Source organism: Ranitomeya imitator, chromosome 4, assembly GCF_032444005.1.
Source record: "Ranitomeya imitator isolate aRanImi1 chromosome 4, aRanImi1.pri, whole genome shotgun sequence".
Taxonomy (NCBI): Eukaryota; Metazoa; Chordata; class Amphibia; order Anura; family Dendrobatidae; genus Ranitomeya; species Ranitomeya imitator.
This window is the reverse complement of record NC_091285.1, coordinates 273,242,206-273,269,527: the sequence shown is the minus strand read 5'-3', so window position 1 is coordinate 273,269,527 and position 27,322 is coordinate 273,242,206. Positions and strand designations below refer to the sequence as shown.

At 40.9% G+C, this 27,322-nt stretch overlaps 1 protein-coding gene across 1 annotated transcript in view; it reads left to right on the top strand.

Annotated features, from left to right (window-relative positions):
- The first annotated feature begins 14,081 nt into the window (after nucleotides 1-14,081).
- MYRFL (myelin regulatory factor like) overlaps nucleotides 14,082-27,322 on the top strand; it is a 260,028-nt gene continuing 246,787 nt past the window's right edge. Inside the window, exon 1 of the mRNA XM_069764614.1 lies at nucleotides 14,082-14,433. Within this exon, the coding sequence (XP_069620715.1) occupies nucleotides 14,379-14,433 (55 nt within the window). The 5' untranslated portion in view covers nucleotides 14,082-14,378. The remainder of the gene's footprint in view (nucleotides 14,434-27,322) is intronic.

Below are 27,322 nucleotides of genomic sequence, written 5' to 3'. Positions count from 1 at the left end.
GGGTGCAGATAGACTTTTGTCCAGCTTTTCCTGTCTGAGAATAATATACAGTATCTTCATGAATAAAGCATACTGGTTTCTTTACCATCATGCCATAATGGCCTTTTACGTACAGTAGATAAAAGACATAAATTGTGTTTATTTAAACACCAGTATCTGATAAGTAATATTTAGACTTCTGTTCTGTGAAGAGATGCAGGAAATAGATTACACGGACACACTGTACAGTCCTGCTTTTTATTTGTTTTACTATTCATCCCCCACCCACAACAACAGTCATGATATTTCACTTGAATGACAAAACAACAAATTGATCCAGATAAAGCGGTAATATTTATGGCTAAAAATAATTTGATATTTGGTTTTCTGTAAATATTTTGTATTATCCTTATAGCTTCTTTGTTGCCCTGTTATTTGCTGCTCTTTGCAGAAGATGTTCACTACACCTATGATATTTTAACATTGTAAATGTAAGTAGAGGTAAATGTTCCACTATTTCACAGCTTTCATATTTGGGGTTGGGGAAAATGCTGGGTCTCATTGAAAAAAAACAACAACTCCGTATGAAGACTTCTTTTCAGGTCCGTTCACGGCAGCCCTGGTAAGAGCTATTTATTATACAATTTTCATATTATATTAAGTAACGTTTGGAAAAAACATTGCATTACTTGTAGTTTTCTGCAGGCCCTATCCAGATGAATGGGACAGTTTTTCCAACAAATGCAAATGTGTAAATACAATGGTAAGTTGGCCATTTATAGGTGGAGATAACTGTTAGCCAAAAATCCATTGGACAGACGACAATCTCTCCAGACATCCCCATATACACCAGCTGCACTAGGCTCAACCGATCTTCACTGTATATAGTCTTTTTAGCCAACTGGGCAGGCTCCACATTAAGACTCTAAATAAAGAAGTTGAGGACTTTCAAACCCAGGTAGGTGATGCGTGGATTTCCTTACAAGATGGTTGTCATATCTCAAGCACTAAGTTTCTCCTGTTTATTTTGACACTGTTTTGCATAAGTTGTATGTCTTTTTAATATATTTTTATACCTTTTTCTTATTGTAAGCATTGAACTTTTTGCTATTAAAGTATAAAACTTTAACAAGTTAAACCTTTAATGTTCTAAAAGAATCCATAGCCTAAAGGTGTGTGAGCCTTATGAGTGATGGACATATTTTTTATTAGTATTATTGTTAGTTCCGGGACTCATCGCCCGTGTATTCTATGAGTGGTGTCAGCGCGTATGAGCGGGTGTGTGGCCTGGGTCGGTGTGTGATTTATGCTCCCATTACAGCATAGGACAGAGTTTGAATGCTGGACTGAGAGTGGGGAGATAGATTAACCCTTGCAAGCACAACCCCAAGTCACATGTGAGAGCAGTTACGTGATGAATAAGTGACACCACGGAGTAGGGATCCGTGACAGTAACAAACTAAAAACTACCGAATTCAGGATAATAGCAGCATTTACGCCAGGTAAAAAGTACCTTTATGGCACATGACACATCATCTTTAAAGGGGTTGTCGACTTCTAGGACAACCCCTTTTTGATCCAAATGTTTGGCCCCCATAAAATAATAAAGCCTATACTCTCCTACCATGCCGTCGCTGTTCCCGCGGTGCCAGCAGTCGCAGTCTCAGGGCTCTGGTTGTCTCAGGGCTGCTGTTGTGACACGTGATGTCAGAGCCCAATCGGTGCTGGTGTCACTGTCACTACCTTCGGACAAATAAAACATGAAGAGGAAGTCCAGGCTGCAGCTGATCTTGGACTTCCTCTTCCTTCTCATTTCGACAGAAGGCAGGGACAGTGACGCCAGCGCTGATTGGGCACCGGCGTCATGAGCGAGGTATGAGAAGAAGTTGTCCAAGTAGTGGACAACTTATATAAATCTTCTAAGCTATCAGTTGTGTAGGATGACCAGCCTGTTGACTGTCGCCAGCCAAAATTATGTATGCAAATTCAGAGCTAAAAATACAAGCTGCAAAATGTATAAAGCAGTGAAGATGCAAGGGAAATGTCTCCAAAGAACAAAGTATGTAGACTGCTGGGTAAAGTATGTGGTGCAGTCAATACACACACTCTGTGAATGAATGAATATGGAAAACGATAATATACATAAAAATTGTGGTTTCCATAAAGCACCCAACAACTTATTGATAGTGTCTGCATCTGGCTAATTTACAGCTTGCCTAGTTTGTAACATGTTCACTGCTTATCAGCAGCATATAGTGCACTGCAGTGGTCTTCTCCTCAGCTGCAGAATTTAAGAAACTGCCAGCACACCCTACTAGTTAGAGGCTTTTACATCAAGCTTGGTGAGTTTACAGCTCCCAGCAGATAGGTTCCACAAAGTGGGGTGATAGAGTTACATGGGAGTATATACAAATATACAGACTGCAGACACAAATTGTACTACCCAAACAAAAGAGTATAAATATCCTAAAAATTAATGAATCTTTATTAAATGCAATATAAAAACATAGAGCTAAAAGACAAGTTCAAAAAAGAGGAATTTTTAACAAAGATAAAAAGTGGTAATCAATGCATTATATAAATGAATAATTAATGCACAGATGTACAGTTAATCATATCTCAAAAAATGTATACACTTATTACATAAATCATCTGTGTGCAAACAATCAAATTTAGTACAGGTGCTGTGGTTCCATCTAGTGGTTATGTGCAAAATTGCAATGGAGGTAGATATATAATGTTCCAAAAAAGGGGGGTATAAACAAAACACATACATGCTGATAAATATATATATAAAAATTTATAACAAGAGAGCTTGCAAAAAGTTCAGGAAAAGTTCATGAAAGAGTGGTCAGGCAATATCTGATGTAGGCTAGTGCCATGCCAAAGAACTCAAAAATGAAAGAGCATAAAATAAGAGATAGAACATCCTGCACAAAAACAGAGATGCTTCACAGAAGTTAACGTAGAGCCGTGAAAATAAAAAATCAAATTTTTCGCACAAAAATGTGCTTTTAGCCACAAATTTTTTATTTACCCAAGGGTAACAGGAGAAATTGCACAAGAAATTTTTGGTCCATTTTCTCCTGGTTACAGGAGGAATATGTAGGGGAAAACTACTGTTTGGACACACGGCAGGGCTCGGAAGGAAAGGAACACCTCAACTTTTTGAACGCAAGAATGATTGGAATCGAGCGTGAACACCATGTAGCATTTGGAGAACCTCTGATGTGCCTAAACACCCCTCAAGGATTTTATCCAGGGGTATAGTCATCATTTTGAACCAACGGAACTACACAGAATTTGATAACATTAGGTTGTCATACTGAACATTTTCGTTTTTCTCCCGAAAATGTTTTAGCCCCAAAATTGTAATTTTCACAATGGATATTGGAGAAAACGGATCCCCTAATTTGTTAGGCAATTTCTCCAGAATGCGATGATACCCCATATGTGGTCAAAAACTTCTGTTTGGGCACATAGTAGGGTTAAGAAGGGATGACTCGACCTTCTGATGGACCATTCCTCTTAACTCTTCCATCAAGGAGGGTTGTTCTTTAACAATTTCGGCTGTGCAATTCTGACACAGGCATTTCTTTTTGGAAGAAGGTAGTTTTTTGAATCAGATGGCACATTTATGGAACACCTTGTCTTTGCTTTTTGGGACAGGATCCTTGTCTCCCTAAAAGAGAGGAGTCAATGGACCAATATGTATAATAAGTTGAGGGATATTTGACCTCTTTTGTGCTTCCTGTTCCTATTAGGGAGGGGAGTATCCTCCTGTAGTGCTGTGGTGGAGGGTGACTAAAGAAAAAAACAATATAAATCTGGCATCACAGTAATCGCACCAACTCGAAGAGTAAATCCACCTTACCACTTATCACGGTGAATCGCGTAAAAATAAGAACTATTCTTGTACTGCTATTTGTTCATTCTGCCTTCCAAAAAAAAATCGGAATAAGGTTCACATTTATCCTGTGCACTCTGCTGAGTGTTTACATCGGAGTTTCCGTGTAAATACCCGAAAACAGCAATTCAGATAAAACCCCCGGAACCACTCACTTATGAGGCAGATTGAGTCACTTTAGACTGGTCTGTGTTCCAGCGATGTCCCATCATTTTAGGTGTCATTTTTTTGTAAATTCTTTATTTTTGAAACAAGAAAATAACAGGGAAAGAGTAAACATGTCAAATGTTACATGCACAATACCATTATTTAGCATTTACTTGACATGGAGGGTGGGTGAGGGGAAGGTAGGGCAGGAAAGTATGGAAGGGATAGGGAGAAAGGACTCTACAAGGAGGGTGGCGGAGGGGAAGGTAGGGAAGAGGAGTAGGGAGGGGATAAGGAAAAAGGGAAGGGTTAAATGTTAAACTGGAAGGGGACAAGGGAAGAATGGGGAAGTGATATAGGGAAATAGAAACTTAATGGATCAAACATTGGCATAGGTACTATTATCAAAACTTTGAACAATGAAATGTATTAGAAATTTGCAATCTATATCAGAATCAGAATGAACAGGGGCATAAGATAAGGCTTTTTAAAATTTTAGGTGTCTTTTTAGCGCACAAGTGTTGTTGACCACAGTTCTGTGAACACATAAAAAGATTGCAAAAACATTACTTGGCACTCAATATTTGAAAAAAAATGATTCCTTCTTTATTGTACATCCAGACCAAATAAATTAAATGTTTTCGGTCCATCATAGGACCGTCATCAGAATATCCTTATTGGAGAAAACTGTGTCATATGAAATTATGGGAATAAATGTGGTCTGGTGACGGTAATGCCAGCTGGACCTGGTGGGGGTATTCACATAACAGGAGAGGGACAGCGCTATTTGAATATGCAAAGAACTTTCGACAGGAATGGCGCTGCTAAGGGATGAACATCACTCCAGAACTTGGCGGGAAACTTGCAAAGGGAATGATGCTTATTGCCCAGGTCCGTCATATGGCGATACCACCAGTGAGTGAGGGAGCTCTGGAAGAAGTCTTTTTAGCGCAAAAATGTAGTTGACCACAGTTCTGTGAACACATAAAAAGATGGCACCACCAGAATTGAAGCCAATTGGAGTACAAAGTGTCTCCATCTGCCTGAATATGGTGGTGGTCCCATTGGGCGTTTTGTCTGAATCGCATTTTTGTGGATTTACACTGAAACCCTGAGTTAAGTGCTCAGCGTAGAACACAAGAATGTGATCCAGCTTTGTTCTGTAAGTGAGCAAAAAATATATTATGTACACCAATTAAAACCCTAATTTATCCCACACAAAACTAGACCCCACTTAGGTTCGTCATCTGTCACTGCAACTATAGAGGGTCCCACGTTACTGGTTGAACAAAGTTTTCGGCAGAGCAACATAGCTCCCGCCGCCTCAAATAAAATCCAGTGAAACCTAGGCTTCCAAATCCAAATATTTTGAGCCCCCTGTGCCTAAATCACAGTAAGCAGCCACATGTTTGGCATTATTGTAGTGGAGAGAAGGATCTTAATTTAAGGAGTGCATATTGCCAGAAGCAAAAGCTAGGCACAATGTATGGGTGTGCAACACTGTATAGGAGCATAATGTATGGGCACTAAACTGGCATAATTCTCCAGAAAACAAGCCTGGCGTGGATGTTACAAAATAGTCACTGCAGCTATAGATCAATTCATAGGTGCAATTTATACAATGGTGTCACTTTTTGATGTTTTTCTGATGTCATGGCACTTTAGGGGCTATCCAAATGTCACCCGCAAACTATCTAAATCTGTGGTCCAAATGCCAAATAGCACTCCAACCTTCTCAGCCTAGATCTAAATGTTATAAAGATTTGTGAATCACCTGGAGGTTAAAAACGCTCAGTACAACCCTAGACAAATTCCTTGAGGGGTATAGTCTCCAAAATGGGGTCATTTGCGGTGGTGCTCTGCTGTTTTCTCATCATGTCAGGGGATCTCCAAATGAGACATGGTATTCACAATATATTCCAGATACATAGAGCTCATTCCTAGCTACTTGTTTCCATTCCTTTTCAGTAACACCTTCAGGTGTTAAAGTGCATCTGTCACCCCATAAACCGTATATGAGCTAAGGCCACTGACATCAGGGGCTTATCTACAGCATTCTGTAATGCTGTAGATAAGCCCCCAATGTATCCTGAAATATAAGAAAAACAGGTCATATTATACTCACCCAGGGGCGGTCCCGCAGCAGTCCGGTCCGATGGGCTCACAGTCCGGGTCCAGCGCCTTCCATTTTCAGTCGATGACGTTCTCTTCTTGTCTTTCTGCTGCGGCTCCGATGCAGGCGTACTTTGTCTGCCCTGTTGAGCAAAGTACTGCAGTGCGCAAGCGGCGGGAAAGGTCAGAGAGGCTCGGCGCCTGCGCACTGCAGCACTTTGCTCTGCCCTCAACAGGGCAGACAAAGTACGCCTGTACCGGAGCCACGGCAGGAAGACAAAAAGAGGACATCGTATGAAGCTAGGAGGTGCCGGACACGGACCGAGACGCCCATCGGACCTAGACCGCAGCTGGCCCGCCCCTGGGTGAGTATAACATAACCTGTTTTTCTTACCATTCAGATGTAACCTGCAACAGGTTACATCTGGGGCTTATCTACAGCATTACAGAATGCTGTAAATAAGCCCCTGATGCCGGTGGCCTTAGCTCATCTACGATTTTTGGGGTGACAGATTCTCTTTAAGAAGAGGGACATATATATATGGATCAGAAGTCTGACTCAGACTGTCAGGGAGTCCCGGGATCCTTCTCTGAGTGGTGGGAAGAAGGCAAATCAGTCTTGGGGGGTTGAGAAGTCCCAAAGCAGTAAAAAATATTACTTTTCGTCAGAAGATATGGAGGAACGTCTCATGGTGGTGAGAAGCACTATGAATGGGGAGGAGGAAGACACCACTCAGAACACTTTTCACAACGAAATGTTTGGGGGTCTCGGAATAGGAACACAGCTATAGTAGGAATTAAAACATAACCTTTATTAGGTACGAAGTAAAATACTCAAAAACAACAAATAATGTCACCCCAAAACAAACGAAAATATAATGGTATTAAATGATGTAACCTGTCAGGTAAGACATCACTTATGGGTGATACCAATATAGACTAATAGTGAGGACAGTCATAATAAATTGTAAAATATACTGCCCCACATTCTCAAGATACCTCTAGTGAATGACAAAAGCACGTAAATGCAAAAAATGTTCAGCCAGGTAACCTTGTGTGTATAGGTATTGGCAGGTATCAGAAAAATAAATGCGCGGGAGGGGGGTAAGACAAATACGGTAGAAATCATATACAGTACCAATATTTAAAACAGGAATGATCTCACCAATTGCCGTGACTCAGGTCAGTGTAGCCCATGGTTCGCTGAGAAGGAAAAATCCATGAAGCAGCGATGTAAGGAGACAATACCCTGTCGATCCCTAAGAGGGCTAACCAAAAGCCTATATCCCCAAACTCCCGCCCTTACAAGGGCAGTCCACAGCTACCCCTGAGCAAAAATCATGCCCTGCACTCTCCCTGTAAGAATGTCCCGACGCGTTTCTTCGCAGGCCGTATCATCAGGGGACTTGCCTGCCTGGGAGCTAAAGTGCACGAGTGCTATGATAGAGGACAAAGGAACCTGCCACCCTCCATGTTACTCTGAGGGTCTCGGAATACAAAATTGATACTCGATAAGTGGGATCTTCTGGAGATGCACTTGGCATCACCTACAGAGCTGATAGAAAGATTCCCACTAGAGAAAAAAAATATTCACATGCTAAACGGAAGTACCAAAAGTGGATATTCAAGTAGAAAAAGTGGGAAAAAAGATGACCTGTCCCTTTTGAAGACTCCTGCCAACTGCAAGACCATATGGATCGCAAGACGGATAGTCTGCTGAAAAAAATCCGGGGAGACATCCACGGTATAGCTGAACGCAAACGTTGTATTCACCTGCATAGCCAGGTCAATGTTTCAATGGCTAAATCGAGTGGTTCGGCTCAGCATGGGTACCTCAAGAGATGAACTATTGATATCCATACCTCTGCCACAGAAAGCCACATGGTTCCAGGCCAATGCCTCAGCCGAATCGGTAAGAATAGCAGCTAGATCTTCAGTCTGATCAAACTCCGCTAGACGGGCACTATGGCTGAAATTATGGAGTGGAGACATTGCCTCAAAAATCAAGCTTTGCTCACTCTCCCCAAGGAACCATTAAAGAACTTCAATAACGATAAAATCAAATACAGAGGGTCCTGGCCCCCAAACTCCTTGACGCAACCCAAAAACTTTTTGCAAATACAGCATATCAAACGTATGCTCCTTAATTTCAAAAAGAAGTTTCCTCACAACTCTAATTGGTCATGGCTGGACATAATGTCTAAAATTCCTCACCCCGAAATGAAAAACATCTCACGGATCTACACCCAGCTCGGCTCCATTAACATCCAATCGAAGCCTGCATTTATTCATTCCTGGGAAGTGGAGTTGGGTGTTTCTTTCACTGAGAGACAAATTTCAAAAATTCTAGCTTTTGCACGGGGATTCTCCCGCTGCATACTACTCCAAGAAAACTCATATAAAATTTTGACCAGGTGGCACTTAACTCCTGCCAAACTGTCTCATCTAGGCCTGACAGACGATAGCTCCTGTTGGCGCTGCCATGGTTCTGTGGGCCACCACACACATATTTTTTGGGATTGTCCTAATCTGTCAAAATTCTGGGGGGAGGTCAATGGAGTCCTTAAAAAACTAAAATTAATCAAGACGAATTTGCAGGCCTCTGAAGTCCTGCTTTCCTGCCCATCTATCAATTTTAGACCTAAGAAACATAGACTTTTACCACTCCTAATAAGTGCCGCCAAACATTTAATCACATTACATTGGAAAGAAGTTTCCCCTCCAACCATAGCTGAGTGGCTCTCCAAAGCTGATCATATCTCTAGGCTCGAGGAATTGTCCAGTTGGAAAATGAACAGCCATGTCCTGTACGTAAAGGTCTGGGCCCCTTGGAAAGAGTTTCGAGCAAGCGGGGCCACTTAATTTAATTAATTTGATTAAATTAATTAAATTAATTACTTAGTTCTATTGCATCATCTCCTAATGTATGCCCATGTTGGTTCTGAGCTATGACTGGTTATATTTTTTCAGCATTCATGTGTTATTGAATATGTCTCAATGTATAGTACCATTTCAGGTTGAACTAGTTTAAACCCCCACCCCCCCCCCCACCCCTCCCCTAGATTTCACCTCTGTTCTCTCTTCCCCTTCCCTCTACTTCCATCCTCCCACCCCTTAACCCTTATCCTGCCTTTCCCTGCCCCCCCCTCCCCTATGGTGTTCCCACCCCCCACCTCCTGCCAACGTAGACAATGGAACTTTTACTATTGATTTCGAGTATACTTTTCTATACTATGTGTTATTTGTTCATTGCTTCTACGTTTTTTTTGTTTTCTTTTTCAAAATAAAGAATTTACAAAAAAAAATCAAGCTTTGCTCTATCTCCTTCAAATGGGAGTATATGTTCAGCACAGAACTGGACAAGTTGTTAGAAAAAGCAACAGACAAGAAGTAAATGCTTACCAGGCCAAGTAAGAGCCTCTCTCAGCTATCCTGGGATCAGAATCCCCCATCAACTGTCACAACAGATGCCAGCAGGCAAGAGGATAGGGAGCCACAATCTGAAAGCAATTGACAGTGGTATTTAAGAGGTTAATTGGCTGCGATCGGTTACAAAACCGGTCAGGCCCAATACCGCAGGGTGTCAGCTGTCATTTAGAGCTGTCACCTGTGGAAACTTCAGCCGCGGGGTGGTGCTATGCATTTATTCATCAGCGCCGTTAACAAGCTGCACTGAGGAATAAGGCCTCTTAACGACCGCTGTTAAAAGGCGTATTGGCAGTTGTTAAGGGATTCAACAGCCTAAATTAGTGAAATATACTTGACTTTACAAGGCTTGTTCTGCAACACTACTTCTAATAAAATATTGATGAATACCAAACACAATGAGAGCTCCTTCGCAAGATTGTATTTTCGACGAGGGTGCTGTCCCTGACAAAAAATGAACATCACTTGGAGCAATGTTATTCAAAGGGGCAGTGCAGATGACTGTTTTTTGTTTTTTTCCTCACTAACAAAATCTGGGTGCATAGTATGATCTGGACAATGGCAGCAAGGAAGCAAAGCATTATTGGAAAGGTGAATATGCACCAAAATGTATGTTAAGGTTTTTGACTGCTTTACACTCATTTACAGTTGTGTGAAAGTGTTTGCCCTTTCCTGATTTCCTATTATTTTGCATGTTTGTTTCAGATCACAAAACAAATTTACATATTAGACAAAGATAGTACAAGCAAATACAAAATTAAGTTTTTAAGGTAAGGTCTTTATTACTAAGGGAAAAATAAATCCAAACTTACAGGGCCCTGTGTGAAAAAGTGCCTAAACCTAGTAGCTGATTGGTCAACCCTTAGCAGCAATAACTGCAATCAAGCATTTGCGATAACTGGCAATTAGTCTTTTACGATGATCTGGAGGAATTTTGGCTCACTCATCTTTTCAGAATTGTTGTAATTCAGCCACATTGGAGTGTTTCCAAGCATGAACCTCCTTTTTAAGATCATGCCATGGCATCTCATTTGTATTAAGGTCAGAACTTTGACTAGGCCACTCCAAAGTCTTAATTTTTTTTTTCTTAAACCATTCAGAGGTGGACTTGCTGGTGTGTTTTGGATCCTTATCCTGCTGCATAACCCTAGAATGCTTCAGTTTGAGGCTACGAACAGATGGGCTGACATTCTCCTTCAGGATTTTTTGGTAGACCACAGAATTCATGGTTTCATTTACCCCAGCAGGTCTTCCAAGTCCTGCAGTAGCAAAACAGCCCCAAACCATCACACTACCACCATATTTTACTGTTCGTCTGATGTTCCATTTCTGAAATGCTGTGTTACTTGTGCGCCAGATGTAATCAGACATACACCTTCCAAAAAGTTCAACTTTTGTCTCGTCAGTCCACAGAGTATTCTCCCAAAAGTCTTGGGGATCATCAAGATGTTTTCTGGCAAAACAGAGATGAGCCTTTGTTCTTATTGCTCAACAGTGGTTTTCATCTTGGAACTCTGTCATGCAGGCCATTTTTGCCTAGTCTCTTTCTTATGGTGGAGTCATGAACACTAACCTTAACAGAGGCAAGTGAGGCGTGCAGTTCTTTTGGATGTTGTTGTGGGGTCTTTTATGACATCTTGGATGAGTTGTCGCTGCACTCTCTGGGTAATTTTGGTTGGCCAGCCACTCCTGAAAAGGTTCACCACGGTTCCATATTTTCACCATTTGTGGATAATGCTTCTCACTGTTGTTTCCTGGATTCCAAAATCTTGAGAAATGGCTTCATAACCTTTTTTACAGACCGATTGATCTCAATTACTTTGTTTCTCTCATTTGTTCCAGAATTTCTTTAGATCGTGGCATGATGTCTAGCTTTTGAGGCTCTTTTGGTCTACTTCACTTTGTCAAGCAGGTCCTATTTATGTGATTTATTGATTAAGAACAGGTGTGACAGGGTAGGGAATTTGATCTCCGCTTCACAAAGATGTCATAAACCAGAGTTAATTTATGTTGTTTTTTAGGGTAGGGGGGCAATCACTTTTCACATAGGGCCCTGTAGGTTTGGATTTCTTTTTTTCTTAATAATAAAGACCTGAATTTAAAAATAGAATTTTGTTTACTTGTGTTATATTTGTATAAAATTTAAATTTGTTTGGTGATCTGAAACATTTAAGTGTGACGGACATACAAAATAATAGGACATCAGGAAGGGGGCAAACACTTTCACACTACTTTATATATTTTTAAAGAACTCTTCATTGTACAGTACTATATTTTATTGTGCTATTGTGCTGCCTAATCTATGTGATAAACACATTGCATCCAATAAAAATTAAAATAATTCTGCAGTGGATTAGAAAGGATTCCCCTGGGGGGCTCTCTTACCTGTCACTTTTCAGATCACCATTGTCTGTGCACTAGTAGTTTTCGCAAGACTTATCCCACCTAACCCAAAATGCATAGCCATGGCTTCACAGCCAGTAACCTTTGTTCTGTCTGTGCAGGAAAAAGAAACATTTAATGTTCTGTGCATGTGCTAGATTTTCAAGTGTCCAGAGAAATTGGAACATCTCCTGTATGGAGGATTTACATCTCTGCGGTTATGACACACTGAGCATTGAGATAATAGGAGAAGGCAGAGCAGAGTAGTCGGCGCATGTAGGATGATGGTCATGTGACGTGCTCTATGAATTTGGGATTTGAGCATAGGACTAACGGTGAGTAAGGCATACTGCGGCAGCAAAAGGAATTCTTTGGCTTTTGTGCAGTTTCCCAGATTTACAGATATAAACAAGTTTTAGCTATATACCACATACAAATAGATTATGGTTTACATAGGTCTTCTCTGAAATGCATTCCACACCAAACATTAAATAGTAAGGCAGATTTACTAATCCTGTTTTCTTATTTATTTTTAGACACCATTTCTAGGTTGGCTTACCATGCAATTTGGTTCATCATGTTTTGCATTTCAAGCCATGCACCTTCCCAGCTAAGCTACGAAATTGTTTCAAATTACCCACAAGTAGAATTTTTAAACCTGTGGTAAACTGGCCTACAAAAGTGTGTGCCAAAATTTGTTTTAGTAATTTTCCAGTGTTTGTAGTGAGGACCGGACTGGAGAAAAAAATGAAGAATATAGACAATGACCTTCTCCCATCTCTATTTTTGTTCTTCTGTAAACTTGAGAACGATGGCTAGAGTAAAGGTGTAATATTGGCTTTCGTCATGGAAATTAACCTTGAAAGTGCTGCTTCTTATGCTTTGTTTTATACCTTATCATTTACTTATGCCACGAATGTGATAAATAGATAAGCGGTTATTCAGACCAACACTTTCTACTGTAAAAGGGAAAATGACATTCCAAAGGTAAAGCTCAAAACAACTGCGTACATGAAAGAAGGCAATTCAAATCCGCAAATAAATGGGCTCATCTGAAAAGTGTTATTTTGCTGACCATATTGACAAAAATGGCATATAACTTCCAAGCAGGCTCCAGTTTTAACCTGAAATTATACAAATGCAATCAAATAAACTGCAAACATTCTACAATTTATTGCAAAAGATCTGTATACATGTAATGTCATGTTATCAGAAGCAGATCACCTGTTTACTCTGAGCGATGTGTTGTTGATGTCTAGAATTTTTATGCCGTCATAAAGTTCATTCCACCTGACGAACCAGTGTTTTGCTCATTTACTGGGTGATTGGCAGCATGTATAAAATGCTCATTCTCTGATTTGGTTCATATAAATATGCCATTAGATATTGGGATTTGCTTTGTTCACTGGGATAGAAATTATAACTAGCATGAAGAAAAGCTATTAAACAATTTGCTGGAATTACTGTTATTGATGCCAATAAAATGCAATAACTATTCCCTGAAATGGCTGCTTCCTGGGAAAAATCTATACTAACAAACTTCCCTCCGCACTTTAAGAGCTTCTCTTGTATCACTTATGGTTTGTACAAAAAATAAAGCACCGTAGGTCAAAATTTCTTCTTAGGTGCAGATCCCAACCTTGGGGTGCCTCCTATTTTTCATTCTAACTAAGGATCTCAGAGGTGGGATCCATCCATATTAAAGGGAATTTGTCAGTAGGATCGACCCTCATAAGCCGCCAGTATCACACAGCCAACTTTCAATGTAAGAGTAAGGTCTGGATGTGCCACCAGTCTCCTGATATGAAATCAACAGCCTTAAAGGCATATAAGGCTGTTGCGTTCCGGTCAGGAGAAATTCAGGTGATCCAGACACTGTGATGCATACTCTGACTTTGAATGTTGGATGATTAAGACTGGCCTAAAGTAATAAATCTGCTTCAGTAGATCTCAAAGCTCCATTTACCATATCTTGCTGCTGTGTCATCCAAATAATATCCAGGGAGGCGTATCACGGTCGTTGATTGCATACATTGTAAAAATATTTTTGCTGCATGGAAAGACAAATGTTAGATAAGAATTAATGGTTATTACTCTTATGTCTGCGCATGTGCTGTGCTCAGTTCGTAGAGCAAAGGTCTCTAGAACCAGGAAGGGATGGTCATGGTCTCATCTGCTGCTTAGTTAAGGGTTGAATCTTCCAACTAATATTCAGGAAATTCTGCCTTAATTTGTGAATTTTCTCAAAATAACTTTCTGGAGGATATGAAGCATGTAAACAAAGTTGACCCAGGCAGTTTTTTTCTGCTATTCTGTACTACAAAAAACTCTACGACTAAGGGTAATGCATTCTCACCAGGAAGTATGGCCTAGCAAAGCTGTCCAGGATTTATGTTTTTCTTAGTATTTTCTTCAAACAACTGCCATGGACCGGTTGGATGTAATAGGGGAAAATGAGGCACTGCAGCTGTTTTTCGAAGGTAACCGTTGTCTTGAACATTTCTGTGTTGTAATCTTTCTTCAAGTATATCTGAAGGTAAAACAGAATTGAAATGTCAGCACTTAGCTTGTCCCTTCTATAATAATTCTCTACAATTTACAGATAGCCCTGTTAATGTAACTCAATGTATTTATACATTTAACAAGATACATTTTTATTAGACACAGGACAATTTGCCGTTTTGGAAGGGTCTGTCATGAGAAAGCTCTCAGACGTATATATTCTACTTTAAGGAGTTATCCTATACAAACTGACTTTACTTCAACCAAAGTACAATTTTCAATTACAGGAACATCTTGATTATTACAGAACATATTTACGCAAGGAAAACAGATTTGTTTTTGTTTTTTTCACATATTTGTAGATTCCAAAATCTTTCTTGGTTTAATAAAACAAAAACAGTGTGTCCATACATGTAAAGCTTATGAATTCAATGTGTTCCACCTCTGCAAGTTGCGTGGTAAAAATATGGCAACATGTCTACTGATATGGTCAGCCGTCTAACCTTCAGCACCAATTAGGTAACCAAATTGTTTCTCCATAAACCAAATGTGCATTAAATTTAGTTGGCTGGACTAAAACATTTAAATTTGAATTTAGGCTAATGTATAGGGATCTTAAGCCCTAATGTATGGGGATCTTAAGCCCTCTTTTTATTCATAACTGCGGAAGTTTGGATGGGAAAGCAGTCATGCATGTGCCTCGATTCAATGTGTGCTTGAGTCATTATTTTTTGAGACTGATAGCCAGGTATGTATGTTAGTTGGATTTTTTTACTCTGCTCCAATCTTAAGTGACAACCATTTCATTCAAAGTGCTCATAGCAGTCATGCAATGAGGAAGAACATGAGTCTTGGTATGCCCGTTCTAGTGACAGTGGCGGTTTCAGTAGAGGAGCCCTTAGTGATCGGAAATGTATTACCTATTTTGTTGATTTGGTGATTTTATACATGTGTGTATGCAGATTTAAATAAGCTTACATTGGCAGGAGATCTGTGGTTAGTTGTCATAGATGTTTGGAACAGCCTCCCTGCCGAGTTCCTTCGAAAATTGTGGGAAACTTTGACAAAGGATGGCCACACCAATTATTGATTTTGAATTAATTACTTTTGCTTGTTCTTTTTGCATTTTGCTAATTTATAAAAAATAAACTAACACATTTTTTTAAAATCATAATTGCTTTGCAGCATTTTTTTCTACACCAGCATAAAACTTTTGAACAGCACTGTGCGTGTAAAATATAATCTAAAATATATTGTAGCGCACACACATGAGATATATATTATATATATTGTGTTGTGGAATTATGGAAATCGCAGGATTCACAGATCTGTTATTCTTATGTAAATGATGAAAAATCGAAACCTTTTCAAATCATGCTGATTTCTACTGTGTAAAATATGAGCACCATGTGCAGAAATGCGCAAAGCATGCCTTAGGCTAGCAATACAATTATTGAGTGTCTGAAGAATGTTTTGCCGCACTAAAAGAGCTTGGTCATGCAAATCAACAAGATCTGCTGCTGGCAGGTCCCTTTGCAATTACCAACCAATGATATCTCAAATGTGCTCGATGAGGGACAAGTCCGAAGAGGCAATGGTAGCATATCATTTGCAGTGGCACAGGCAATACGCGGACTGTCATTGTTGTTTTGAAAAATGGCTCCTTGGATGCTTGGGAGAAATGGAGTACCACTAGTTCCACGAAGAAATTGGTGTCCGCTGTAAGTGTCACTGGAGGACAGATGCTGTAATGGATATCTATCAATCTAGCGATGTATCTTGCTTTTGGTTTGGGTCATGACAACAGAGACTGATCTGGAGACCATATGAGCAATGCCCTTAAGAGGCTTTCACGAGAAAGTCACACAGGTCCTACTCCTGGGATTATGGTGTGTGGGGGGTATAATGTACTGTAGCTGTACTCCTCCATCTATTGTTCATGTGATTTCCATAGTTCCCTGACTTTTCCTTCTTGGGGTTGCAGTTTTAACCCCTTAATGACCAGAGGTGGTATTGGTTTTTCATTTTCATTTTTTGCTCCATTTCTTCCCACAGCCATAACTTTTATTTTTTTGGTCAAAATGGCCATGTGAGGGCTTGTTTTTGCGGGACGAGTTGTACTTTTAAACGACTCTATTGGTTTTACCATAGCGTGTACTGGAAAAACAGGAAAAAAATTCCAAGTGCGGTGAAATTGCAAAAAAAAGGTGCAATCATCACAGTTTTTTTTGTACCATGTTCACTAAATGCTAAAACTGACTTACCATTGTTTTTCCAGGTACTTACGAGTTCTTTGACACCAAACATGCCTAGGTTCTTTTTTTATTTAAGTGGTGAAAAAAAACTCCAACGTTTGTTGAAAAAAAAATGGTGCAATTTTGCAATACCCGTAGCGTCTCCATTTTTCACGATCTCGGGTTGGGTGAGGGCTTATTTTTTGCATGCCAAGCTGACATTTTAATTAATACCATTTTGGTGCAGATACAATCTTTTGATCGCCCGTTATTGCATTTTAATGCAATGTTGTGGTGACCAAAAAAATTTAATTGTCGTTTTTACTTTTTTTCTTGTAACGCCGTTTTGGTTAATTTTTTTATATTGATAGATGGAGTGATTCTGAACTCGGCAATACTAAATATGTGTGTTTGATAATTGTTTTAGTGTTTTATTTTAAATGGGGAGAAAGGGGGATGATTTAAATTCTAATATTTTTAAATTTTTATAATATTTTTAAAAACAATTTTTTTTTACTTTCTGCATGCTTCAATAGTCTCCATGGGAGACTAGAAGCTGCCATAATACGATCGACTCTGCTAGATACAGGCGATGATCAGATCGCCTGTATGTAGCAGAAATGCTCACTTGCTATGAGCATCGACCACCGGGCAGTGATCATAGGAATCAAGCATTGACAACCATAGAGGTCTGCAGGAGACCTCTTGTTGTAATTCAAACCCATCCGTGACCTGCGATCACATGACTAGGTCACCAATGAGCGGAATTTTTGGCACACTTGCCGGAAGTGCAAGTTAAATGCCGGTGTCAGAGATTGACTAGCCACGATTCCTCCCATGGCTGTTAGAGGCACATGTCAGCTGTTCAAAACAGCTGACATGTGCTGGGAAAGATGTGAACTCAGCACCGGAGCCCACATCAAAGGGAGGGAGTCCAACATCGGCGTACTATTACGCCCAATGTCGGAAAGGGGATAATGTTGAGTGTGAATTCATATACAGCTGGATGCGACTGGTATAAAAATGCTTTACACCACAAAACTGCTGTAAACACCTGAGTGAATCTCGTCCAAAGTGTTTTAGTATGAAATTTGTCTGTTCAGCAACTCCTATTTAGTTTGGGTACACAAAAGGCCTCCCACCAGAAAAATTAGACAGGCCACATGAATGTAAAGTTCAATAACAAAGAATTTTATTGATAACAAAAATTAGAATAAAAATTCTCAAATTGTTGTATACAACCAATCATATAAAAAGAACCTCCGATCTAAACAAAACAGGTCACATGTAAAGATATATATATAGTAATACCTAAAACGCCTGTTTACAGCTAACCACAAATGGTTAATTACCCTGAAGCATAGCATTTGGAAATGGCAAAAAACATATGAGGAATCCCTTTATAAAGTGCTATATGCTTGTATATATAAAGTAACGTAGCCTAGAGGTATGTGGATTGGAAAAGGCTAATCTCATTGATACCAAGGAAAAAAATCCTAAAATATAGTACCAAGTGCCCAGCTAAAGTTATCACCAATAACACCTAAATTAGACAAGTACTGTGTAGCTACAAAAGAGACCTCAAAACATATTTACCACAGTAAGGAAATACGGGACCTGCTGAATCCTCTACACGCGTTTCGAATGAATTCTTCTTCCGGGGGCGAGGTTCTTTTTATATGATTGGTTGTATACAACAATTTGAGAAATTTTATTCTAATTTTTGTTATCAATAAAATTCTTTGTTATTGAACTTTACATTCATGTGGCCTGTCTAATTTGTCTGGTGGGAGGCCTTTTGTGTACCTAAGATCCTGAATGTGTTCACCCGATTGACTATGGACTAACATGTATACTCTTATTTAGTTTGATTGCATATGATCTAAATTGTAAAAAATGGGTGCCAAGTAAAGAGGTCATAGGCACCTTACTTGGCACCCTTTTTCTTTTTATTATTATTATATCGCATGATATGTTGATTGATGATGATGATACCAATTTGGTGTCAAAATACCTTGCCTTAACCCCTTTACCCCCAAGGGTGGTTTGCACGTCAATGACCAGGCCAATTTTTACAATTCTGACCACTGTCCCTTTATGAGGTTATAACTCCGAAACGCTTCAACGGATCCTGGTGATTCTGACATTGTTTTCTCGTGACATATTGTATTTCATGATAGTGGTAAAATTTCTTTGATAGTACCTGCGTTTATTTGTGAAAAAAACGGAAATTTGGCGAAAATTTTGAAAATTTCGCAATTTTCAAACTTTGAATTTTTATGCAATTAAATCACAGAGATATGTCACACAAAATACTTAATAAGTAACATTTCCCACATGTCTCCTTTACATCAGCATAATTTTGGAACCAATTTTTTTTTGTTAGGGAGTTATAAGGGTTAAAAGTTGACCAGCAATTTCTCATTTTTACAACACCATTTTTTTTTAGGGACCACGTCTCATTTGAAGTCATTTTGAGGGGTCTATATGATAGAAAATGCCAAAGTGTGACACCATTCTAAAAACTGCACCCCTCAAGGTGCTCAAAACCACATTCAAGAAGTTTATTAACCCTTCAGGTGTTTAATAGGAATTTTTGGAATGTTTAAATAAAAATGAACATTTAACTTTTTTACACAAAAAATTTACTTCAGCTCCAATTTGTTTTATTTTACCAAGGGTAACAGGAGAAATTGGACCCAAAAAGTTGTTGTCCAATTTGTCCTGAGTACGCTGATACCCCATATGTGGCAGTAAACCACTGTTTGGGCGCATGGGAGAGCTCGGAAGGGAAGGAGCGCTATTTGACTTTTCAATGCAAAATTGACAGGAATTGAGATGGGACGCCATGTTGCGTTTGGAGAGCCACTGATGTGCCTAAACATTGAAACCCCCCACAAGTGACACCATTTTGGAAAGTAGACCCCCTAAGGAACTTATCTGGATGTGTGGTGAGCACTTTGACCCACCAAGTGCTTCACAGAAGTTTATAATGCAGAACCGTAAAAATAAAAAATCATATTTTTTCACAAAAATTATATTTTTGCCCCCAATTTTTTATTTTTCCAAGGGTAAGAGAAGAAATTGGACCTCAAAAGTTGTTGTCCAATTTGTCCTGAGTACGCTGATACCCCATATGTGGCAGTAAACCACTGTTTGGGCGCATGGGAGAGCTCGGAAGGGAAGGAGCGCAGTTTGACTTTTCAATGCAAAATTGACAGAAATTGAGATGGGACGCCATGTTGCGTTTGGAGAGCCACTGATGTGCCTAAACATTGAAACCCCCCACAAGTGACACCATTTTGGAAAGTAGACCCCCTAAGGAACTTATCTAGAGGTGTGGTGAGCACTTTGACCCACCAAGTGCTTCACAGAAGTTTATAATGCAGAACCGTAAAAATAAAAAATCATATTTTTTCACAAAAATTATATTTTTGCCCCCAATTTTTTATTTTTCCAAGGGTAAGAGAAGAAATTGGACCTCAAAAGTTGTTGTCCAATTTGTCCTGAGTACGCTGATACCCCATATGTGGCAGTAAACCACTGTTTGGGCGCATGGGAGAGCTCGGAAGGGAAGGAGCGCAGTTTGACTTTTCAATGCAAAATTGACAGAAATTGAGATGGGACACCATGTTGCGTTTGGAGAGCCACTGATGTGCCTAAACATTGAAACCCCCCACAAGTGACACCATTTTGGAAAGTAGACCCCCTAAGGAACTTATCTAGAGGTGTGGTGAGCACTTTGACCCACCAAGTGCTTCACAGAAGTTTATAATGCAGAACCGTAAAAATAAAAAATCATATTTTTTCACAAAAATTATATTTTTGCCCCCAATTTTTTATTTTTTCAAGGGTAAGAGAAGAAATTGGACCCCAAAAGTTGTTGTCCAATTTGTCCTGAGTACGCTGATACCCCATATGTGGCAGTAAACCACTGTTTGGGCGCATGGGAGAGCTCGGAAGGGAAGGAGCGCCGTTTGACTTTTCAATGCAAAATTGACAGGAATTGAGATGGGACGCCATGTTGCGTTTGGAGAGCCACTGATGTGCCTAAACATTGAAACCCCCCACAAGTGACACCATTTTGGAAAGTAGACCCCCTAAGGAACTTATCTGGATGTGTGGTGAGCACTTTGACCCACCAAGGGCTTCACAGAAGTTTATAATGCAGAGCCATAAAAATAAAACAAAATATTTTTCCCACAAAAATTATTTTTTAGCCCCCAGTTTTGTATTTTCCCTAGGGTAACAGGAGAAATTGGACCCCAAAAGTTGTTGTCCAATTTGTCCTGAGTACGCTGATACCCCATATGTGGGGGGGAACCACCGTTTGGGCGCATGGGAGGGCTCGGAAGGGAAGGAGCGCCATTTGGAATGCAGACTTAGATGGAATGGTCTGCAGGCGTCACATTGCGTTTGCAGAGCCCCTAATGTACCTAAACAGTAGAAACCCCCCACAAGTGACACCATTTTGGAAAGTAGACCCCCTAAGGAACTCATCTTGATGTGTTGTGAGAGCTTTGAACCCCCAAGTATTTCACTACAGTTTATAACGCAGAGCCGTGAAAATAAAAAATCTTTTTGTTTTCCCACAAAAATTATTTTTTAGCCCCCAGTTTTGTATTTTCCCAAGGGTAACAGGAGAAATTGGTCCACAAAAGTTGTTGTCCAATTTGTCCTGAGTACGCTGATACCCCATATGTTGGGGTAAACCCCTGTTTGGGCACACAGGAGAGCTCGGAAGGGAAGGAGCACTGTTTTACTTTTTCAACGCAGAATTGGCTGGAATTGAGATCGGACGCCATGTCGTGTTTGGAGAGCCCCTGATGTGCCGAAACAGTGGAAACCCCCCAATTATAACTGAAACCCTAATCTAAACACACCCCTAACCCTAATTCCAATGGTAACCCTAACCACACCTCTAACCCTGACACACTCCTAACCCTAATCCCAACCCTATTCCCAACTGTAAATGTAATCTAAACCCTAACCCTAACTTTAGCCCCAACCCTAACTGTAGCCCCAACCCTAACCCTAGCCCTAACCCTAGCCCTAACCCTAGCCCTTGCCCTAGCCCTAACCCTAGCCCTAACCCTAACCCTAGCCCTAACCCTAGCCCTAGCCCTAACCCTAGCCCTAACCCTAGCCCTAGCCCTAACCCTAGCCCTAATGGGAAAATGGAAATAAATACATTTTTTTTTATTTTTCCCTAACTCAGGGGGTGATGAAGGGGGGTTTGATTTACTTTTATAGCGAGTTTTTTAGCGGATGTTTATGATTGGCAGCCGTCACACACTGAAAGACCCTTTTTATTGCAAAAAATATTTTTTGCAATACCACATTTTGAGAGCTATAATTTTTCCATATTTTGGTCCACAGAGTCATGTGAGGTCATGTTTTTTGCGGGACGAGTTGACGTTTTTATTGAAAACATTTTTGGGCACGTGACATTTTTTGATCGCTTTTTATTCCGATTTTTGTGAGGAAGAATGACCAAAAGCCAGCTATTCATGAATTTCTATTGGGGGAGGCGTTTATACCGTTTCGCGTTTTATTCTTCGGGTCAGTACAATTACAGCGACACCTCATTTATATCATTTTTTTATGGTTTGGCGCTTTTATACGATAAAAACTATTTTACAGAAAAAATAATTATTTTTGCATCGCTTTATTCTCAGGACTATAACTTTTTTATTTTTTTGCTGATGATGCTGTATGGCGGCTCTTTTTTTGCGGGACAATATGACGCTTTCAGCGGTACCATGGTTATTTATATCTGTCCTTTTGATCGCGTGTTATTCCACTTTTTGTTCGGCGGTATGATAATAAAGCGTTGTTTTTTGCCTCGTTTTTTTTTTTTTCTTACGGTGTTTACTGAAGGGGTTAACTAGTGGGACAGTTTTATAGGTCGGGTCGTTACGGACGCGGCGATACTAAATATGTGTACTTTTATTGTTTTTTTTTTTTTATTTAGATGAAGAAATGTATTTATGGGAATAATATTTTTTTTTTTTCTTCATTATTTTGGAATATTTTTTTTTATTTTTTTTACACATTTGGAAAATTTTTTTTTTACTTTTTTACTTTGTCCCAGGTGGGACATCACAGATCAGTGATCTGACAGTTTGCACAGCACTCTGTCAGATCACTGATCTGACTTACAGTGCTGCAGGCTTCACAGTGCCTGCTCTGAGCAGGCTCTGTGAAGCCACCTCCCTCCCTGCAGGACCCGGATCCGCGGCCATCTTGGATCCGGGGCTGGAGGGAGCAGTCAGGGAGGTGAGACCCTCGCAGCAACGCGATCACATCGCGTTGCTCCGGGGGTCTCAGGGAAGCCCGCAGGGAGCCCCCTCCCTGCGCGGTGCTTCCCTGCACCGCCGGCACATCGCGATCATCTTTGATCGCGGTGTGCCAGGGGTTAATGTGCTGGGGGCGGTCCGTGACCGCTCCTGGCACATAGTGCCGGATGTCAGCTGCGATAAGCAGCGCGGCCGATCGGCTATGACGTACTATCCCGTCCAGGGTCAGATAAGCCCAGGGCACCTCGACGGGATAGTACGTCTAAGGTCACAGAGGGGTTAATATCCTAATGAAAAAGGAATCATGACTGCATCTGCTATTCTCAAGATAGTCAGATATCACCTGCAGCTTCCCCATCCTGCATTCTTAGCTCTATTGTTGTATTGACTCTCTCTGCCATATCGCCTGGAAAATTTAGTTAGTTGCTTTTTTTTTTTTACCAACAAAGTATCTTTTAAAAGGGTTGTCTGTCACTGCTACCTTCTGCTTTGAGAGGTAAGTGGTGCTGAGAATGTTAGGTTAGTAGATACTTTCCAAGACACATGTAAGATTGATTAGGTATCTTACACCTGTACTATTCATTAGAATATACTGTAAGATGTACACTATACCTACTTCTTAAGCTGATGTCCTGGCAAGTATCTGCTGACAAATTGTCTCCACGCCGCTCGCCTCTCAATGCAGAACTGACCAGTGCTGGAAAACCCTTCTAAATCTTTGCATTTTATGCCTTTCATTCTTGTAATTATTTTATACAACCTAAACATAGAAAATGGTATATGTCTCATTTTATTCAATTACATAAACATTGTTTTGCTGCTCTCATTTCAATAAAGAAAAGTCAATGTGGTAGTATTATAGCGTGGGAATGCTTTCTCACACTGATGACTATTTGCCATTAGATTCAAGACTAGAAATTTCTCAAAGTTCCTGTTCACACAGAGCAGGTTGTGGTGTATGTTTGTTTTTTTTAGCATAAAAATACACTGCTCAAAAAAATAAAGGGAACACTTAAAAAACAGAATATAACTCCAAGTAAATCAAACTTCTGTGAAATCAAACTGTCCACTTAGGAAGCAACACTGATTGACAATCAATTTCACATGCTGTTAGGCCGGGTTCACATTGCATTAACAGCAGCCCATTCAACACTTACGTTAACAGGCTGCTGTTAACGCAAATGCCGACATTGCATCGCGCTAGCGCAGATAGAGCTAGCAGATGCTCTATGTGCGCTAGCAGTGACGGACCCTCACGCAGCCCGCGTCTCAGGGTCCGTCACTCAATGACGGCACATCGCTAGCGCACACCCATTGTGGGCGTGCGTTAGTGATGCGTCCGACATAGGAATTAATGGCAACGTAAACGGACTGCGTTACACCGCGTTATGCCGCGGTGTAACGTAGTCCGTCTAACGGACGCCAGCAACGCAATGTGAAACCGGCCTTATGCAAATGGAATAGACAACAGATGGAAATTATTGGCAATTATGTAGACACCCTTAATAAAGGAGTGGTTCTGCAGGTGGTGACCACATCTCAGTACCAATGCTGTTGTGCAAATGGAATAGACGGATGGAAATTATTGGCAATTATCAGGACACAATAAAGGAGTGGTTCTGCAGGTGGGGACCACAGACCACATCTCAGTTAACAATGCTTTCTGTCTGATGTTTTGGTCACTTTTGAATGTTGGTTGCGCTTTCACACTCGTGGTAGCATGAGACGGACTCTACAACCCACACAAGTGGCCCAGGTAGTGCAGCTCATCCAGGATGGCACATCAATGCGAGCTGTGGCAAGAAGGTTTGCTGTGTCTGTCAACGTAGTGTCCAGAGGCTGGAGGCACTATCAGGAGACAGGCCAGTACACCAGGAAATGTGGAGGGGGCCATAGGAGGGCAACAACGCAGCAGCAGGACCGCTACCTCTGCCTTTGTGCAAGGAGGAACAGGAGGAGCCCTGCAAAATGACCTCCAGCAGGCCACAAATGTGCATGTGTCTGCACAAATGGTTAGAAACCGACTCCATGAGGAAGGTCTGAGTGCCCAGTGTCCACAGATGGGGGTTGTGCTTACAGCCCAACACCGTCCAGGACGCTTGGCATTTGCCACAGAACACCAGGATTAGCAAATTCGCCACTGGCACCCTGTACTCTCACAGATGAAAGCAGGTTCACACTGAGCACATGTGACAGACGTGACAGAGACTGGAGATACCGTGGAGAGCGATTTGCTGCCTGCAACATCTTTCAGCATGACCGTTTTGGCAGCAGATCAGTAATGGTGTGGGTTGGTATTTCTTTAGAGAGCCGCACAGCCCTCCATGTGCTCGCCAGAGGTAGCCTGACTGCCATTAGGTACTGAGATGAGATCCTCGGACCCCTTGTGAGACCATATGCTGGTGCGGTTGGCTCTGGGTTCCTCCTAATGCAGGACAATGCCAGACCTCATATAGCTGGAGTGTGTCAGCAGTTCCTGCAAGATAAAGGCATTAAAGCTATGGACTGGCCCCCCGTTCCCCAGACCTGAATCCAATTGAGCACATCTGGGACACCATTTCTTGCTCCATCCACCAACGTCACGTTGCACTACAGACTGTCCAGGAGTTGGTGGATGCTTTAGTCCAGGTCTGGGAGGAGATCACTCAGGAGACCATCCGCCACCTCATCAGGAGCATGCCCAGGCATTGTAGGGAGGTCATACAGGCACGTGGACGCCACACACACTACTGAGCATCATTTTGACTTGTTTTAAGGACATTACATTCCACTTTAATTTTGTGTGTGACTCCAAATCCAGGCCTCCATTGGTTAATACATTTGATTTCCATTGATGATTTTTGTATGATTTTGTTGTTCGCACATTCAACTTTGTACAGAACAAAGTATTCAATGAGAATATTTCATTCATTCAGATCTAGGATGTGTTATTTGAGTGTTCACTTTATTTTTTTGAGCAGTGTATAAGTACGGTAATTGGTATTTCACCTGTACAGCTCAGTTTCATTGAAGCACAGCCACTATGATCAAATGAGTGCAATCATTCATTTACAAAAAGAATGAGAAGTTCCCAAATGAAACCACCCTTTTTATGCTGGAAAAGAACATGAGAATGTTGCAGTTTCAAATTATAGATAATAAAATAGATTCTACGGCGCTAAAAGGCCAGTTATACAACTATACAATAACTTCAGCTGCTCATGTAGATGCCGAGAGGCTAGTAACTCACCACAAAAATAGATGGAAAAGTGATTGTGAGTTATCACAGCTCCCCTAGTAAGCCACAGCTAGCAGCACATTTGTAGACCTACATAAAATGGTGTTACATATACTGTATTGTATTTATTTCTATTTTTAATTATTATTGATTTCATAATAAAATTGTTTTATATAGAACTAAACATAAGCTTAATTCATTTCCATACTGGGCTGAATCACCAGCTATATATCCGTAGGAAGCAACACTTCTTCATTGCCCTCTGATGAAGGAAACCACAGTTTTTGAAATGCGTAAGGATAAGCACGATGTCTGTAGGCATCTGTACCTCGTGAAGATTGTAACGTCACACGCCATTTGCTCCGACATGCACAACCGAGTGTCAGGTTAGTCACTGACTGGGACTACCTGAGCACTGTAGTGTGTACTTATGCTTGGCGCTTCCTAGGTATATCTCACTGAACCTTTTATCTGTGTAAGCAGGTGCTGAGATGCAGTATGCAAATATGACAGAGCAATGCGGTATGACAGTATTATTTAATTTAACAGTAGAGATGAAAGTATTCTCACAGAGAGTTAATGAACAGTAAACAAGAATTAAAGGAAGAACAAAGATTAATGCGACAGTCTGAGGTTTAAACAGCACTTATTGTGACTCCCGCTGGTCCTCCTTCATATACAGTCCGATGGGGGTTGTAGTACCAGTAACGCCCGGCGTAGGGTCCTGAGATAGGGTCCTCTGTCAATGGTCTAACTTCTGGTGGCAGCGGGCAGTCTCCAGTTTTAACCGCTGAGTCCCTAGTCCATAAGCATGTGCAGCCAAAGTGAAGGAAGTTGCAGGAGTTTCTGTTCTGGGCTGAAGCATTGTGGCCAGCAGAGGGATGTGCCCACACCTCTCCGTATGAGCGCTGCCTGAAGTTTATCCAGGTGCCTGGCATGCTCCTCTGTCACTGCTCCGCTGGACCGTTCGGATAAGCCTGGTCGTGGTGCGTCTCGGCTCTGCTGCGCTGAGTGCGCTGCACACCCTGCTGCACTCTCCCTGCTGCCGGGAAACTCTTCCCCGCTTCACACACACTTTCCGCACTGTTTCTGGCTTAAACATGGCCCCTCTTCCCGA